This window comes from Cuculus canorus, chromosome 15 (genome assembly GCF_017976375.1).
Source record: "Cuculus canorus isolate bCucCan1 chromosome 15, bCucCan1.pri, whole genome shotgun sequence".
NCBI classification, from domain to species: Eukaryota; Metazoa; Chordata; class Aves; order Cuculiformes; family Cuculidae; genus Cuculus; species Cuculus canorus.
Window position 1 is genome coordinate 7042631 of NC_071415.1, and position 19221 is coordinate 7061851.

Sequence of the window (19221 nt, forward strand, 5' to 3'; positions counted from 1 at the left end):
AACGTTGCAGTGTCTGCTTTGGGATGTTATTTATAGTTCACTTGGGGTTTTTTTTTGTTTTTTGCAAAAAATACTTCATGGTGAATTCCGTCCGGCCCTGCAGAACTTAACACACCTGCTAGAGGTTTAACTGAAAATTTGTGTGTGCCACTATCATCTCACTAAAATCAATCACATGAATTATTCTGTTACAGCATTAATGCCTTAAGCTCTGCAAAAGCTTTTTGCTCCTTGGCAGTTTCTGCTACTTTCCTTATCATAATTCAGCATTGATGTTTCCCCGGAAGTTTTAATTTTACGTGATTCCCATTTGTTAAACACAATTTAAAAAAAAAAGCCACCGCCACTTCTCTCTGCCCTTTCTGGACAAGACAATCTTATGCTTTTGCCTGCTGGTTACAAGTATCGCCCTGCCCTGCAAGGGTCCGTGAGCGCCCGGGAAGGGCGGTGGGGTGCAGGGTCTACAGGGGTTACACGGGGCAACTCTGTTGCTGCAGTGGGAAAACTTGGACTGCAACAAACGGCAGAAGATCTGACACGCGTGTTGTAAACTAAGCCTATACTTTCCCTCGGGTCACTCTGGTTGGGGGTGACCTCCCAGCACCAGAAGCACTGCTGAGTTCACTGCATTGGTTTGCTCAGAGCTGGTCCAAGGTTTCCCAGACAGGGAAGAATGCATCCTGCCTTCTCCCTCCCTGAGAATGCTGATCAAATAATTTCATTCAATCTCCAACAGGCAAAAAAGCTCAGTTTGGTGGTAGCAGCAGAGTGGATTTTAGGGCATGAAATAAGGGAAGGTGATGGAAAGGACCAGGACTTTTTAAATAGCATATGTGATTCTTAAGTGTATAAAGAAGAAACTGGTATTGGGAGTTAGTGTTGTGTTACCTCGGTGTTTGGCACTGGTGCAACTCCTACTGCGATACGTTGAGCTGTGGGAACTGCTGTGCAAGCTACTGAAAACCATAATCTCATTATGAAGATTGGCTAACCAGTTCTGCACACTGAAACCAGGTGAGGCGTGCTATTGATTTATGTGATTTAATCTAGTACTGTGACTCTCATTCTGAATACATCTATTGTCTGGTTTTGAATGTAAAAGTATGTTATGAAAAAGTCCTCACTGAGCTGTTCACACTGATGCCCTGGTTTCTTTCTTATGCTAATGCTTTATTTAGACTTCCCTGTGGCTTACAACTTTTTCAGCTTTTGGCAGACCATGTTAGAAAAAGATAACACAAAAGACAACTCATTGCTTGCATTTAGACTGTAGTGAGCTCTGGCACTGCCTCTATTAGGCTTCACGTGAATCAGCTTGGCTCAGAAAGCCATATTGTGTTTGGCCTGCAGTATCATATGAACATAAATTCACTACTTCTACACAGAGGTGATACTGCGTAATATTGGGCCACATGCACATGATATCTACAGCCGATGCTGTCACAGCGGTTTGACTGCTGCGCTCGAATATGCACTGAAAACAGGAAGCGCGTTGATGAAATCGATCTGTTCACCACCCCTAAAATAATAAGATTTGACACTGGGATTTTTGATTTTGTTGATTAACTTGGTTCTGTGAGCATCAAGCAATCCAAGTACTATAGTTTTGTGTTGCAACATAATCCTGGCTTGCATGTTATTAAAGACAAACAATCCACTCCCTGCTACGTGTTCATTCCCTTTGGTAGCAGAAAAATAACATCCTCTCCTCTTTTCCAATTATGATCACCAAGACTTAAATATGTATGCCATCAAACATTATGATTCTTGCTTTAGAACTGATAGTTTGGATCTCTGTACTTGATTAGTGGCTCTGCCTTCAGAATTGCTGTGCCTCTAGCAGGGACAGATCTGCAGATTAGATTAAATTACTGAAGATTAAACAGACTATTTTAAATTTTTGGTGTTTTTACTGTCTAGATGGATGAGCATGTGGGTGGCTCCGTGAAAGGACATGCACTCTGCTGACGGGGGCTGGAAGGCTCAAGGAGATATGCCTGTCTGGAAAGGCCTGTGGTGGTAGAGAAAGACTTTTGCAGCACAGGGTTGGTGACTCAGGAGCACTGCAGGGAAGATGAAGCAATAGGGCTGTGGAGCTGGAACTGACAGTTCACATTGGGCAGTTAGTAAGATGCTGCTGCTCCGAGTCTAACCAACATTCTCTGTCCTTTGTTTACACAATGTCCAAACTTTAAAAAAGAAAACTAAAAAGAAGAAGTTAGTTTCTCTTGCCTCTGGAATTACTCTCCTCCCATCTGCTTACTTAACTAGGAAAAGATTTATGGCTTTATTGGGCCATTGACTAATGGCAGTCTCAGGAAAAAAGATTGCTTTCACAGGCTAGGTTTCTGCACCTTTGAGAGGGAATTTGCAGATCCATGATCTTAAACCCTGAAGCTCAGGGCTGCGGGGAATGTTTCGGCTTGCCAAACAGCACTACTTGACACTTGCCTTTTGTTTTGATGCATTAGAAGCCACACTGTGAGGACAAGCCATCCTAATCGAGGGCACAACGGATCGAGTGCTGTCTTAATGTTTGTGACTTGATTGTTGCTCTTTCAAAATGAGTTTGTGTCAGTGCTGTGGTACCTTTACTGTTGATAAACACGCAGACTGATCTTCTTACTCCTCTTGAAATGAGCACGCAGATGACTAGATAGCAGAGTGTCTGATGGAGATACAGCTTCTATCACTACCAGAACTGTACTGGTGCTCGCATGCTACATACACACTATGGGACAGCTCACTGTGCTGGTTCCCCTTGGCTTTATAGGCTGTAAAATACATCTTCACACAGGCGTCTTCTAGTCCCCTTTTCTGTTGATGGTGGTAGCAGCAGCACTGGCTTAGTGCTTTAGTCTGCAAACTAAACATTTAGAACATTTAGTTCTTCCCTATCCTACTTCTTCTATGATGTTTTCAAACCAACGTTTAGTAATGATTCAGGTAGTCAATGTCTGCTAAACTAAAGTTCTTTCCAAACTTCTCAGACCCTAACTTCTGAAAAGTAAAAGTCTGCATTAATTCCTCTGCTTTGTTTACTTGTGAACAATCATACAGTGGTAGTTCTTCTATTGTATTTACCTCAAGGAAAAAACAACAACAAAAAAGTCAAACCCACAACTAAAACAAAATCTTTGTCACAGAACATTTTCAACTCCTTGGTGATTCAAAAGATATTTAATGCTTTAAGACTGCTTTCACTGGTAAAACTCAACAGGAGGAAAGGAAAGGGGAAAACAGTGGTCACCTCATTCGAGTTGCAGATGATACCCATAGCATGCACTCTGTTGTCTCAAGAAATGAAAGGCTTCAAAAGCTTGATCATAAGATACATTATGTCTCCTTACAAGGATGGTAGTTCTCCTCCACCAGAAGGATATATATCACGCTTAAGGCTGAGTTTTGCCTCTAAGCCAGTTCAGAGATTCTGGGAGAAGCTGAGAAAAAACGTAGCTCGAACCTTATACCAGTCTCAAACACAATGTCAAAAACCCAAACAACAAAACAAAAAAAACCAAAAAACCCAAAAACCCAAAACACAAAGCAAAAGGAGAGGGAAAAAAAAAGCTTTTATACACTGTTTTTCTAGAAAAAATGTAGTTTTTCATTGTTTGAATAAAAATAAGGCTGTGATTGTTCCAAAGACCTAATTGTAAGGCAGAAGCATTTTGTTCTTTCTTTTTCTAGCTACAATTAACATTTGCTGTGGTACTGTTCCTCTTTGCACTTTCCCCATTTTATAAGTAGCTGCATAAAAGCAGAAGCAGCTCAAAGTCCTTAAAGCTTCTTTAACTCACTAAGTTTTGTGCTCTCCTTCCCATAGTCTGACCTGCTGCTCCTTACTCTCATCTGAATACAATTGTTCCCATTCTCCTTTTGCTAATGTTACCTGTACAGAATACCTTGTTAACTGAACAAGACTTTGTGAGACTGATTCAGCCCGTGCAGACATGTTCATAAGCAAGCACTGTCAAGATCTGAGAGATCTAAGATAAAATTTATCTGAATTTCACAAAGCATCCCTCTGATTCTGTAGATTTGAAATTTGAGACACTAGCAACTGTTAATGACAGTAACATCACATTTGTCTCCTGCCGTTAGATTGTGGCATAGTATAAAAAGCACCCTTGAATATAGTTTTTACAAGAAAAAAAGGACAAAGGATGAGAAAGGGGATATTTTTTGAGAAAAGCCCTTTGCTTACAACACTGAAAACAAATCACTGCTGGCACTTCCTGTGTCTGTCACACAAGCTGGTTGTGAACTGCTCATTCTGCCACTGCTTTTCTCTCAGGTGAAGACTTCCTACAATACTTCTCTGCTTTGGCACACATTTTTGGGAAGGGCGTCTCAATCTACTTTGTTAGTTATAAATGAAATCTTTCTTTGTATTGTCAGAAATAATCAGCGCTGGTGTAGATGGACGTGTACACGTCTCGGGGTGCTTGCTGAAACTGACGAGCCCTTTAAATATAGGAGGTGTAACTAAGACTCCAGGAATCTGCTTGGTGGGTAATCAGTTATATATATAGGATTGTCTATGTCTAGGGCAACAATTAAACCTGCATAGATTTGGCTCAGAAAGACTGTACCTGTTGAACAGGGAAAGGACTCCTCAGTTCTGGAGAATAATAAAAGCCCTGGAGATGCAGTGAGCGTGGCCTGTTCTGTGGTTAAATGAAGCTCATTTGTGCTATTCTCGCTTTTCACATTTCTCCTTTTAGACCAGCCCAGCCACTTAGCCCTGGAATATTTTTTTTGTTAAAATCAAAGTATTACATGGGGCTTAGTTCCTGCAAAACAAAAAAATTACAGCCATTCAGCATAATAACAAATAAGGTCCACTGCCTGATAACCTTTAAAAAGTGCAATTATAAATTCTGATGAAATCAGGAATGATTTGAAGTCGTCCGTATCATATTATGAAGCAAAATTACCCTCCTTAGCAAAAATCGTTTATCATGGTTTTACAAAGAATTGTACATAATTTTCAAAGAATGCTTGAGTCTCAACCATGGTTTGCACATTGCAAACACTGCTGCTTCCCAGTCCAGCAGGTGCTAATGGTTAGGATTGAGCAAATGTTGGGTTAACCCAACTTGCAGTGAGGAAAGAACTATCTAACAAGAGCAGTGCTGAGCTATTGTCTCACAAGGAAATTTGGAAAGCATCGTCTTGCAGGTCAGCGAGAGGCACACAATAACCCTAGTTCTTCCTAAGGTAAGCTAGCAGGCCGGCTGTGGCTTCCTCACATGCAGGGGTTGCTGGACCTCTGCTGCTGCCAGGGGGTTCATGTAGGGAAGGCACCATCGTGTGTCTCCTGAGACAGCGGATGTTGCTGGAGTCAGCCTTGCCATTCCTGTGCTGGTGGTGCGTGCTAGTCAGAGGAGTTGGTCACAATCTGCTTTTGAAGTACAGAAATTGAAGATTTATCTAAAAGTGATGCATTTGTAATTGTCTGCACAGTCACCATTTAAGCCGCTTGGGAAGCCAGTGTTGGGATGTGAGAGGACAATGTAAAGATCTTTGCAGCAGTATTTCTCAGGGAAAGTCATTCTGATCATTCTGATGTTTGACAAAACTACTACCATTGGAGAGCTTCAGTAGTTCGGCAGGAATCAGATCTCCTGTGGTCACACAAGGTACAATAGTCACTACTGCTGAAGGATACATTTGCTATCTCCAAGGATTCCTGAAGCATAAGGAAGTCATCCTTTCCGTGCTGTGAGTGAGAAGGATAATTCCTTCCCATGCTAGGGCTTTCAAGGTTGGTTTTAAATATTTCAGAGATTTTCAGGCCAACTGTCTCATTGGTGTGGCTTTGTGCAGACAGTAGTTCCAGCCTCAGTTCTCTCTCTTCTGCTCTTACATACCTGATGGGAACATACTGCCAGCTTGCATGTGAAGCAAATGCAAAGTTTTCTTCTGCAGCAACCAGATTTGTGCTTTCCATAGGTTTCAAGGAGATCTGGGAAATCAGTTCTTGGCTGTTTAAATCAGAAACTCCATCTGCAATCACTTTGTTTGAGTTGCTGGCCTCTTCTCTTCTGAGTTGGGTACAAGCATCATTAGGTCCAACCCAGTCCTAGTGAAAGGATCAATAAGTTCAGGGCATTTTGCTTAAGGCTGGAACTTGCAAAATAACTGCTCTTTCTATATGGCTTTGGCACAATAATCCAGAGGTTTAGTGCACATCTGCTGGGCAGAATTGGAGTAATGGAGTAGAGAATCTGGCTGCTAGTTTCACAAGATTTTGCCAGAAATTGTCAAGATTTCACCTCCAGAAGATACTGGAAGCTGCTTGTATTGCTTTGGCTTTGCAAAGACAGGTTGCCCCTTTCATGTTCAGCATGGATAAGGAGTGATAAGCGTGGATAAGGACTGGAGGGGTTTTATTTCTAAGGAGAGAGAATCTGGAGAGAAGTTCTGCTGGTATAGCTAGTATGTGCAGGCAGAAAACTGAGAAGCTGTAAACTCCCCAGAAGAGCATAACTGTGTGTCAGTCGTTCTGCTCAGGAGCTGGAATGATTAGTCCCTGGGTAAAAAATCCTTCCTTCACGCACCGAGAGTCATAAGAAGGAAGTGAAACTTATTTCTTACCTTAAAGTTTCCATTGTGCAGATTATAGAGTGGCTGAAAGAAAGCAGCTGGCGTGGGAATGTTAAAGCAGGAGAGGCTTTTTGCCCTGAAGAGAAAAAACAACACTCAAAATAAAACCAACAATTTTTCTGTATTTGTCTCTATGATATAACACATTAACTAGATGAAAGCCCCACACTTACTTTAGAAAGATTACACAAGAAGCCCATTCATTTCACATATTTTCTGACACCTCATGCAATTATTTGTCTGCCTCCTATGCATGTGTTTAATATTTCTAGCCTGAAGTGGTCCTAAAATTTTCTGAGTTATGCTATATGCCACAGACTTAATACCACCCTATTACTCATATGTACTGAACTATTTACACATTTATTTAGCAACTTATTTGGTCTAAACTACTGTTTCTGAAAATGTGTTAGAGTTCTAATTTCATTCCATTTAGACAAGTTCTGCCAGGCATCCTAGTTCCTTTATTAGAGACAATCCTGTAAAAATATTTTATCATATGGACATCATGTATTCTCTTTCTTTGAGAGTGACATGTATATGGCGCATGATGATGTTCATCAAGGCAGAAAAGGAAGAGGTGGGAGATTTACTTTTGCTCTGCCAGCATGAAAAATTGCAGAGGGTGACTGAACCAAGGTTCTAGAGACACATTTTTCTCTGTGCCGCTTGGTCCCAGAAACATTGAATTCAAGTCAGTATAGTTTGCCTGTATGGATATTTTACATACTGACTACTGCCAGGTACATCACAAGTAGTTTATCATTTGCATCAGTTTAACTGCCTTTATGCGTTGCTGTGTACTTGCACTTCTAATTTCATATGAAACTTAACAAAAAGTTCCATGGTTTTAAGTTTCTTTAACTCCAAGAGTTCCTCAGCCTTGAGCTTCAGCTGAGTTTGCGTGCCAGAAAGGCACTTTGGTCTCCTTAAGGGTTGTGTAGTGGGACATTAATTATCATCAGCCAAAGAATAAGTCATGTCTCAATGTTGTCAAAAGAGCTTGTGAAAGTGATTGAGTCCGAGTAGCACAAACAGGAAGCAAAAGGGATATAAGGACACCTGATTTACCCTCTTCAGACTTTCAGGGGGAACTTAATGAAAAACTATAAACACACCTTGAAGAAAGATTGAAGTTCCAAAATAAATAGAGTAGAGTGCCAAAACTCAGAGGAATGATCAAGAACTGCATAGTTCCGGTAATCAGGATTTTTTCAGACAGCTTTGGTACATCTAGAAAAAAAACCCAGCACAAAAATATTTGATAAGAAGCCTAGAAGTCAAGTTAGAACCCCAAATAACAAAGTAATGCAAATGAAAATTGCTGCTAAAGACCTCAAGAAAAGTGATTTGGCTATGAAAACCTGAAGGAAGCTAGTTCTGATTTGAAAAGCTACGTTTTACCGGGGTATCTTCCTTCCCATGGACATGAAAAGACATGAATGAAGGGTAAAACCAACATTATTTGTACCTGGTCTTTGAAACACTGTTGTCTGGCTCCACTCACTCCACTGGCTATGGTATGAATCCTCATTTTCAGAAACTTTGCAGCGAACTCTTGCAGTGTAAGTGACGCCACTGTGAAGCTCTGTGGCTTCAATTTCAATCTGTGGCAGTGAACTGGGGAGCGTCTTTTTCAAGGCGACCTGCAAAGTATTACAAAGAATTTCTGTTAATAAGGCTGGGCAAAGGAATGGTCTTTTAAATACTCCTTTCCCCCTCTTTTCTCCTCTAAATCCTCTTTTCTTGGATACAAGAAGAGGGATGATGATGCATGATGATGCATGACTTCTGAATGCAGGGTTCAGGAAAAGATTTATTGATCTTCAGTATTGATATTTTATATAAAATCTTTCAGCCTGAAAACAGTTGCCAGAGGGTGCTGAGCTGAGCAGCAAGGCCATGGTGCCCAAAGAGCACAGCAGCATCAGCGTGTGCCTCATCTGGTTACCTCCCAGGGTGTGCTGTACTCCTTATACTGCAACTCGTACTGCAGAATCTCCTCAAGGTGCCAAGGCACACTCCACCGTATGTGACACTGGCTGGCAGTGACGTTGCTCTCAATGTTGAAAGGTGGATCGAGCTTTACTGCAAATAGAGAGAGTTTTTCTTCACAATATTTGTGACATGAACACCACAGAAGGAGATGCATGACACCAGGCTGACTAAAGTCTTGGAAGATAAAGCTGAGTCTATAGGATGGTACTAAGACCAGCAGTAGACCAAATTATCTGGATGGGCTTTAAGGTCCCTTCCAACCCAAACCATCCTATGATTCTGTGATGCAGGTGAGAAGCATACTTGAAAGGGACTCCAGAGCCAGCCCTCTCTGAAATCCTGGAAAAGTCAGAATAGAGAGGTACCGGGACTGCATCCCTACTGAAGTCCACGAAGTGCAGTTTCCAGGGATCGGCAGTCTGGCTTGTTCCCATTATTTTCTCTTGCTGTCTTTGAGACACCCCTTGTTAGACAGCACATCAGTCCTACCTCAAAGCTGCTAGGCAGAGCCTCAGCCCACAGCTGCGCTGGTCCATACTTACTGTGCTTGCAGGGATTGTACTCGGGAAAGGTAATGTACGTGTGATTACGTCCAAAGAAGTTGCCTTGGAGAGAGACTCTATAACCATCCGTTTCCAAGATCTGACTGGCTAAATGGATTGTACAGTGGTACTGATTCTTCATACTCTCTCCGGCGGTCAGTTTGCAGCTGGCGTTGTGGCCCTTTGACCAGAGGCTAGAAGAATAAATAGGGCTTCTTTTAAGTCATATGATTAAGTGCTTTTCAGTTTATGAAAGATGGGTGGCGGCTCAGCACAGCACCACATTCCAGAAGAACACGAACCTCTTTGGTGCAGACAGCAGAGAAAGCAATGGTAAAGCTGGCTGCATAGCAGGACTGGAGAGGGAGGAAGGAGGCTCCGTCATCCCCTCCCTGCTGAGAGCACCAAACCTCTGAGGAGCTGATGATGCGCCCCACCCCTGCTCCATGCTCCCTCTGAACGTGAGAGGGCCGCTCTGCATTGCTGCCAGGAAAGCAGCTGGTGTGGATGGATGGGCAGTCAGTTGCCAGCGGACAGCACCAAGCTAAGAAGTTGTACATTAAATCCTCTTTTGCTATGAACAAACCAGTACTGCCAGCAAAACATGGCAGAGATTGGTTTGTTGTTTTTTTTTGTTTGTTTAACAGTCACAAGCTTTGGCACAGCATAACAGGATGAATGACAGAAAACATCATCTTGGGGAAATGACTCCAAAGAACAATCTTCTATTATTAAATAGTCTAATGTAGCCATTGGCTCTGGAAGTCCCCAGATCCTGAGGAGTGAAGGCTGGGATGGGAAGGCTCAGTGTGCCAAGAGGCCCATGCCAGAAGGGGACGCTGGGCGGGCAGGCTGCCCTGAGCTGGCACGAGATGCAGCCATGTGTGCTAGACACCACATGAGGCTGTGGACCCACAACAGGACACACAGGGAGCATCTTGTGTGGTAGAGTTAACTGTGTCACGGGTCTACTTCTGTGGAGGGAGCAAAGCCCATGGCCAACCCCACCTCTGCTTCTCTGCACTGTCCTGCCCGTGGGGCTGGGGCTGCCACAGACAGCATTTGAAATGCAGTTCTTACTTGGTGAAATGCAGGTGGAAAGGTCCATCACCCACGGGCTCCTCCACGGCCCACACGCAGCTCACAGTACTCACGTAGTTATTGAGGCAGCTCAGGGTGCCAGGGAACTCTGCAGAGGAAGGAAACCAAAGCCTCAGTCGTGTATCGCCTGAGGAGGGCTTGCTTGGTGCCTCAAATGCATTACTCGCTAGTGCTTCCTCTACTGACACCTTATCTACCCTTCCTCATGATGTTCTTCCTCTATTATACCCCGCTTTACTGCATGAGATGAGTGTAAGATCTTAGGGCAGGGACCTTGGGCAGTGGCTGCGTTTTTCTGCTGCCCGGGTTGCCCAACATGTGCTCAGTTCCGCAGGCCTGGCGATGCCAGCTGGCTGTGCCGCTTCCTGGGAAAGGGCAGTCACGAAGTCTTGTGTTGCATACTTTAGTGTCTGTGAATGAAAAAGGACTATGTGCATGTGCATCTCTTCTTACAGTGGACCTGTTCCAGATCTTCTCTTACCTCTCCCTCTTCCTCCGCCAAAGAGCAGCACAGCAGCGAGGCACAGCTGGAGGCCCTGCCACCGCACATCTCCTCCCATTCCAGACAGTATCTGAAAGAGAGCAATTGGAAGAAGCAGCTTTGTCAGTATTTGCACCAGTGGGCTGAAGCTTTAGCTGTGTGCTTCTGCCAGCCCCAGCAGAAGCCGACCCTGACTCTGTCAGCCAGGGCACCAACTCAGCTATATAATTTCCTCCATAGGATCTACTCTTTTTCTACCTGAAAGGAAATCTTGAATTCCTACCATTTGATTGGGGATGGGGGAGTGTTACTTCTTCCTGTATATTTTGGCATCTGGTTGATGACAATTTAAGAGCAGCAGAGAGCCACAGCGGGTTGGAACAAATGTTCGTTTCCCTGTGTCCTGTTTCTGACAGTAACCAAAACCAGATGCTTAGAGAAAACCATAGCAATAGAGGAAGCATAGATGTTCTTCTCTGTGAACATTCTCAGCCTCCATACATTTGCAGCTCAGGGGCCTCCTGGAGCAAACGTAATTTCTGCGTATTCAAGGCTTCAATAGATTTTTCTCTCACGAGCTTGTCCATCAGCAAAAAGCACTGCTGTCCTGCTGAAAGCACTGCTGCCCACCCTTAGTGGTGGTTCTTTTTTTTCCTTGAGGGACACCGAACTGAGCTCTAGTACTGGGGTAAGGAGAGGCTATGAGAATGTTCTGTCTTGAAAGAGCTTGGCTAAGTTATTGCAAAAAAGAAAAAGCAACCAAAATTTGCCAGGGGTTATGATCTCTCCTTCAGAAGAAGCTTAGGAAAAGGGAGAGAGAAGTATCAGGATAGGAGAGACACCAAATGCAGCATTAGGAGGGGATCAATGTGCATAGCCTGCCTATAGAGTGAGATTGCGGTTTCCAGTAAACAAAGGGTCTGAACTGTTCTGGAGTAGAAGCAAGTGAGAAAGCGCCTCTGCTTTACAAGGAGTGTGATAATTCAACCATTAGGATTGTTTTACTGAAGAAATGAAACGGCCTGCTGGCTACAATAGCAGAAGCTGGATTCCATGACCACGAGTATGCTTCCAGTCCCAGATTTTGCAAAGCTAGGCAGCAGCATCCATGCATCAACCTCTTTCCTGTCACTATGCCTACTTATGGTGTCCCTTTCCCAAATTAAATAGTAAAATATTTAGTGTTTCAGAAACCGACCAAGAGAAAAGGAATCTTTCTGGTTTACACTCCACCACCTCCTCATTTTGATTTTTTTTCGTAAATATCCTGTTTTGCTGCAGACCTTCCTCAGTGAGGGGTTGGCAAGAGGAAGTGTCGCCATTAGCTGATTTCAGCTGAGGGAGGCTGGAAGGCATGAAGTCTTTCCTGCTTATCATTCTAATCAGGGTTACGTATGATCCCTGTGATAAATACAGTAACACTGCCTAAATATGAAATAGAGCACGCTTCACTAGGTAGAATTATACATATGCTTACAAGAACTTGTTCAGGCACACAGACAATCAAACATCGGTCAAGAGAACTAAACCAAGACAGACTATTTCCAGGAAACTGATACTCGTTTGGTACACTCCCATAAGAAGTTCTTTGTTCAGTTCTGCAATGTTTGAAGCGTGTCAGGCACTTCCTGGCTCTTTAGCTTGCTTAGGAACAAATATAGCATGTTTAAATGTAAATTTAAATGGGGAAAATACTAATTGCAAGCATAGAGACATATTAATGAAGTCATTAAATAACATCTGGTGATGCTTGCAATTAATTTGACCTTGCAAGAAAATAACTGCAAACCTTGCTACAATACTAGCAATGTTCCAATGCCTTTTCTCATCTTTCACGCTCACTGTGCTTCCCACCTCATTTAAGTCATTCAGCTGTGGGTAAAGAATTGCCACATTACCCTAGGGTACTTTGAGCTGATGATAGCCCAGCTTGACCACAAATGAGCTGTTTTGGCAAATCCCAGAACAAAATGACTGCTTTGGTGAAATTCTCTTCCTCTTACGTAGGTCAACACGAAGGTTTTGAAGGCCATGTAGCCTTTTGAAGCCACATGTAGCCAAATGGACATGGTCAATTCTAACCTCAGGTCCTTTGGTACTGGACAGCAGACAGCCAAAGAATGGGACAAAAATGAGGCAAGTGCAAATGCACTTTTCAATTTCAGTGAGAATGGATGGGTGAATGGATCCTCGGTGACATAGCAGGCATCCATCCTTCTTACCAGTGACCATCATCTCTGAACACTGCCAGTTCTTTCTGCAGCAAGAGGAAAGCAAGAAGCTGATTATCAAGCCAGGAATCAAGCAGGAACAAATAAAGTGCCAGCACTACTGCAAGATCTCGCTGGCATGCCCTATGTCCAGTGCTAGCAGCAAGGGCACTATTAGAGCAGCTGGGGCTCCGGAAGAAAAATCAACTCCCTAGTCAGGCTGCTTGATGCTTTTGCCTTAACACCCAGTTTCTGCAACACTGCTGAGTTGTGGGGGAAGGCAGAAAAGCCCTGTGAAAACTGTAGGTGTGGGAGGAGTTGGAGGAAGGGAGAAGAATCCCTTCGGTCTGCAGAAAGAACAAGACCAAATGTCTGAGGAAAGCCCTGGAATGGTACACCAGGAATGCTGTCACCAATCCAGCCTCAGCACCAGAAGTGGGCTAGTGACTTCAAGTTCTGGGGGGTGTCTCAAGCTGGTTGCAATGGTGTCTCCATCCTTTCTGTATGCTTTAAGGGTTCTTCCGCCTGTTATCTGCTCATGGAAACGAGGCCTTACAGCCATGCCTTCCCCCTCCCCTCCTGTGGTTCGTTCCATCAGCTGCCTCCATTTACCAAAAGTCATCTTTAGTAATTTTAATCAGTATTTGTCCAACACAGATTTTCTAAATGCTCTCAGCTGCTTGTCAATAAAAAGAGGTGATAACTCTTGTTGCTATACTGTTTGTATTACCAGAAATCCACATTGAAAGTTCTGACTAACCTCCACTTTTGGAGTCCAATAGAACACACAACAAAAATATGGCCTGTGCTTTTAAGAACTTATAGGGCAAAATAAATTATGTGATAGATACCACTGAGAGAGAAGTAATACAAGAAGGTGGCAGCACAGAGGTAGCCTAGATATCGTCTGCGATTTTAGCAACTCAGCAGAGCAGAGTTTTAAGGAGGGACTTGGGGAATGAGGTTGAGGTAGCTCAAGAGAATTGTAGGCAACACCTTCAGTGTGTAAGCAGTAGCATGGAGGAAGGTTAGGAGAAGTTGATTTGACAATCTAGTGGGAGGTGGAAGCTTTGACTTCTTGATATGGAAGGGAGAGATGACAAGAGGACAAGGAGAGTCTGTCAGCAATGCTGAAAGCAAGGACAAGAAACTTATGTTTGGTGTGATAGAGAAAGGAAGATAGAAGAGAGAGAATTGTGTAGAGAATCTTAATGGGTTCAAGGTGATAGACACAAAAAAGGATCTGTTCGTTTCCAACCTTTAGATGACTACAAGTAAGACAAAAATAGCAGTCAGAAGCTTCAGGGTCCGATCTGGCAGTGGCAGTGAGCTGGTCCAAAAAGTGCTCTGCTCGTTCTTCCTTCCACAGCAAGGTACAAAGAGTGGTGCACAGTGGGAGCAGGCAAAGCAGACCTGGACCCTTGGACAGTGTTTCCATCCTGCGCATCTTAGCAATTAGCCATAAATTACTTGTCCTCCCTTGGCCATAATCCCTTCCTTTGCTTCTCTCTTCTCCAGAGGCAGCACCAACCAGCACAAAAGGCAGGACACAGACTTGAAACAGAACACTGGCAGGCAATAATGTGTCTGCACATTATCCCTGCAGCTAGTAAGGTTAGCCACAAGTGTACATTCTCCAGAGCGATCCATTGTGCTACTAAGCATGACTGTTTATCATGGGCACTGCTTCAATCATCCCTGCCTACAAGAAAATATTTTCTAGGTCCCTTAAGAAAAAAAGTTAATGGTAGATTATCTGCCTCCTGGGCACCTAAGTGTCTAAGCACGTATCCGACAGAAACACACCAACTGCACATAGGAGACTTCTGGTCAGCATGCAGACTGATGCAGAGTAAGAAAAAGTAGTGGGATTTCCTCATCTGCAGAGCTTATCAGAGAAAGCCCCATATAAGCAGTCTTTCTCCCTTCATCTTTGGAGAGCCATTTTCGCACAAATTGATGCTCATCAACAGGTATGTACTTTTAAATTTGACAGACTTGGATCCCAGAGGCCAAAAAAAAGATGCTACAAAGGATGACTGCTGCAATAAAGTGATATTCATACATACACTAAATATATATATGTATGTATACACACATTAAAAAAGCATATTTTTGTCCACAAAGACCAAAACAGAGGCCTATTTTGGCTGGATTAATTTACGCTCATCTGTTTCTGTCAGAGAGGTGTACCTACAGACCCTTTCTTCAAGATGGTGCTTCTTTCTAGCACAATCCATACTAGAATTAACACAATAGCATGGTTTTATGCTCAGCAAAATAGCAGAACAAAAGTACAAAGACCCTTCTGGTGGTTTTGTTGTTCTAAGTTCCTAGTACAAGAAAGAATATAGAATTCCACATATAGGCAAAGAAATTGTTATTCAATATCTTAGCTCAGTAGATGTGTCCTATCATTATCTACCGGCACGCATAGCGAAGAGATATATTAAACTGTCTTACCAGCTCAAAGGAAACTTCACTTTTCACACTGCTTCTGTCCCTTGATAGCTGAGGCTGCGGTTTGATGATCAGTCAGTAGCAGCAGTGGCATAATAAAGCAGAGCTTAGTGAGCCCGATTTTAAAGATAATCTCAAGAACCAATAAAAAACAGCTCAGATTATCAGATTGAGTTAAGGCAGCTGAATCTACAATTACTCATTAGTGATGGAGAAACTGAGGCATTTCTGTTAAAGGGTTAACACTTAAAGGCCAAGTAATTTGCTGAATATAAAAGTACCTTTTTGCAACATTTATAGAAAAAAGGCCAAGAGGAGAGCTCTAAGTGACCTAAACCCAGTTCCTAGCCCTGTCTGGATGTGAGATGAGATGGCTCCCACGCAAGGCCTCTGCCTAGATGTACTCAGGCACCTGAGGTGTCCCTGAGCTGCCCTTTCTCCGCAGCTGATTGCTGCACCGTGCTCAGCGCAGCAGCTCTGGAAGCAAAGCAAACCAGCATTGCAGTGATTCCCTGCCCAGATCCTGGAGCATATAAGGAATTGATCTTTTGTTACCCAGATGTAATGTTGCTGTGGCAGTGCTAGAGCCAGGAGCCATCAAGTCAGTCAAGTATGTGGGTCTAGTGCTGGAGAAGGGCGAGAGAAGCAGGCAAAGCACAAGCTCAGCATGTGTCTGCCGGTATGAGCTCTGGAGCCTAAGAGGCTGCAGGCAGGGGCCGCACACAAACAGAGATAGACATTTCCAAATTGATACTACAGATTGAGTTATGGTGTTCTCCCAGAATCTACTTGTGGATCTTCCCCATCCATGGTTACCCATCTAAATGCATACTACGCTTTTTATAGTTAGAACCATCCTGATCAGGATCAGAGACAGAAACCCCCTAAAACACAAGCAGCCTTTAGAGTGTCATTTAAGCACCTAACGCCTGCTGCCTCATAACTGTCCAGATGCCTGTAGTTCTGCTGGAGCAGAAAACATCTTGTCTTCGGTAGAGACAAATTGTATTCCTGCATCTTCCCAGCCTGCCACAGTAGGTCACCATAAAGATGGTATGGCTGTGTAAGATCCACAGCTTTTACCATATTTTGCCTACAGAGCAGGCAGAAGAGTCGGTACAAGAGTTCAGCAGCAGCTTTGCTCAAATGGCAAAGCACAAGCTTCTTTTCCTGGTTTCCTTTCAAATTACTATTCCAAAATACAGAGCAGTATTTCTGTTAAGAACATCACAGCTCTCTGAAAATTGCTTTTTTTTATACTCCCCTGTACCCCAAGTTCCACTCAGCCCAAAGACCGTTAACAGAACCCCTGCTCTCAAAAGGCCACCCAGACCCTTCTTTCATGTTTTCTAGGACCTATCTACACCTGTCCCACAATTAGCTTCCACCAGGTGATCAGTGTTTGTCACCAGGTGATTTGTTTCAAGTTGCATCTACCTTGAAGTTCTTTGTTTTTTTCCTTAGTTCAAAGTCCTCCATCCACTGTTTGTCTATTGTCAAGCCAGTACTAAAATGTGTATGTTTTGCTATCTCCTCTGGTTCTGCATCACTGCAGAGGCAAACATAGTTAATAGGAGAAGCATCACTTGCTCTGTCTGTGCTGCATGCCTTGGCTTGTACAATAATGAACATTTTTGAGTCTGAGATAGACTCATATAGACTATAGAGATTTCTCTGTCTGCCTGCTTCTATGCTTGGGTAGTGAACACGGTGTTAGTCTATCAGAGTAGATGGTCAGTGCTATAGCCCAGCACCGCTTCTGTATCCTGACACTGTCACTCAGAAATCTGTGAGATTTGACCTCCCTCCTTTCCTCTGCCCATCAAGTACCCTGGTAAAAGGACACTGTTGTGGTCAGGGAGCATCTTAAGTCCGTTATTGTGTCCCAGATTGTTGCAAATACTATGCCATGTGCAGCAGACCAAAGCCATCTGAGGGCTTTGTCTACATGGGTGGTGGTGCTGCTGGCATCTTACTACTTCATCCCACTGCTCTGTGCATCGCTAACCTCACATTTGCAGGGCAGGCTAAATTACCCAGGCTGGACAGGAGTGGTTAAACAGCTTACCTTGCAGCCAAGGGCTTAGGCAGCTATTGCAAACTGTTCTTTCAAGCAGGCCTGCTTGGCTAAGCACTTAAACATCAAATACCTTTATCACACTGTTATCATAACTCTTTCCTGTGCTTCACGCTGCTGTTCAGGAATCTGATGCTATAGGTTACTGAGGTCACAGAAAAGTGGAGTGAGACCTTTTAGAGACAGCTTGTTTGAGAGCAGGAGAGGCCTCCCCAAACCCAACACAATATGGGCTTGCGATGCTACCGATGGGTCTAACATTTCTGGGGAAACACATTTTTTCCCTGTTAGATATTGCTCTGTCATGGACATTTGTAATTTGCTGTCAGGAGCCACAGAAAAAAATCCACCTCAAACTCCTCCTCACCCACAGTGTCAACAAGTCACTGGCCAAAAGCTCCATTGTTACAGCTTGCTTAAAAGGGAATGGCATCTCTTATTTTAATATACTTATGCCACATATCAAAGCTTTTCTTTGCCACGAAGAGGCAACTTGTAGGCCAACACAGTAGCAAACCACTGCCTTCTACCAGATGTGCAGCCAAATAGCGTAGCAACAGCAAAAACAGCTCTTTCAGCATTTCTGGGGCCAGTGATACTGATAGAAACAAGAAGTGTGCTGAACTGAGATGCAAGAGGGCCCTAGCGAGATAGGCAAGTTTTCTTTCCTCCCTTAAGCAGCTATAGGCCAGTTACCACAACGTAGTTTCTGAAGCGCAGATAGCTGCAAGATGAATCTGCAAAAGGGCCGCATTACAGACCACCAGTGATGCTTCTGCCTAATAGATATGCACACAGCCATAAGCACATTGCAAGAAGACCTCACAGGACAGCAAGGGCAGGCTCAGCTCCTCAAGGAAGTGGAGCAGGCTTGGATCTCAGCTGCCTCGGGGAGGGCACGCAGTGCTCTTGCAGCATGGCAGGGTGGACGTAGCAGCATGCTAAAATGATACCTCTGAGATTTATCCCAGAACACGACAAGAAAACTTGAAAGTAAGGAGGGAAGGAACCAAAAAATCTGATATCTTGTTGCAGTGCCCAGGGAGCCCCTGAGCTAGCGGTATACTGAGGGAGTAATAACACCATGAGCAAAGCTAAGCCCTGTTGGTTCCAAATCAACATAGCAGAGTCCATGGCTGTTCTGAACAATCAAACCAGTGCTGTGGATGCATGGAAAACCATGCTGTGGATGCATGGAAAACCTCTCCCAGAGAAGAAACAGATTATCTTCATTTCAGTGCTCCTTCTTGTCTAGGGAGCTGTGGGGTTGGTTAAAGTGTTGGGTAAGAGATGGGGGAGAGGGCAGAGAGTTTATCGGTATCACAGTAGAGTATTATGCACTGTAAACACACATCGTTCACCACGAAGGTTGTCTCAGTATAAGAGCTTCTGGAGCCAAGAGCCCACGGGTGAGTAGCACTATGCCTACGTAAGATGTAGGTCTTCACATTTGATATCAGTATTACAGTAACTTTTAATTACAACTACCCTAACCAAAACAAAGATATAGAGATATCAGAGGGAAACATATTCACAGTTACAGTGCAAACAGCAGTTTCATGGTTGGCTTTATTAGCCGGAAGAAATCGCTGAAACTTTGTGCTACTGACCTGTTAACTGTAGCAGACCAGGTCCAAGGCAGAAGATGGAGTTGCAGTCACATCCAGGTGGGACAACATTTCTGAAATTTTGGCATAGTTCTAAAGATGCTCAATGTTTCAGTTAAAGTGCTTGGAAAGC

General features: G+C 43.6%; 1 protein-coding gene across 4 annotated transcripts; it reads right to left on the reverse strand.

Annotated features, from left to right (window-relative positions):
• Positions 1-500: 500 nt before the first annotated feature.
• LOC128853706 (interleukin-9 receptor-like) lies at positions 501-19221 on the reverse strand. 4 transcript variants are annotated; one of them, XR_008452416.1, is made up of 10 exons: positions 15408-15460; positions 10735-10825; positions 10233-10341; positions 9153-9346; positions 8564-8700; positions 8084-8258; positions 7731-7845; positions 6604-6688; positions 4596-6088; positions 501-2866 (listed from the first exon to the last, which is right to left on the reverse strand). XR_008452416.1 is itself a non-coding variant. In XM_054080449.1 (9 exons), exons 2-9 carry the CDS (start codon positions 10811-10813, stop codon positions 5588-5590), a joined length of 1395 nt encoding a protein of 464 aa, XP_053936424.1. In that variant the 5' UTR covers positions 10814-10825; positions 19092-19221; the 3' UTR covers positions 3098-5587. The 4 variants fall into 4 exon arrangements, 3 of the variants coding, with proteins under 3 accessions (XP_053936424.1, XP_053936425.1, XP_053936423.1); XM_054080449.1 differs by lacking the exons at positions 501-2866; positions 15408-15460 and adding an exon at positions 19092-19221 and having other exon boundaries at positions 3098-6088; XM_054080450.1 differs by lacking the exon at positions 501-2866 and having other exon boundaries at positions 3098-4796.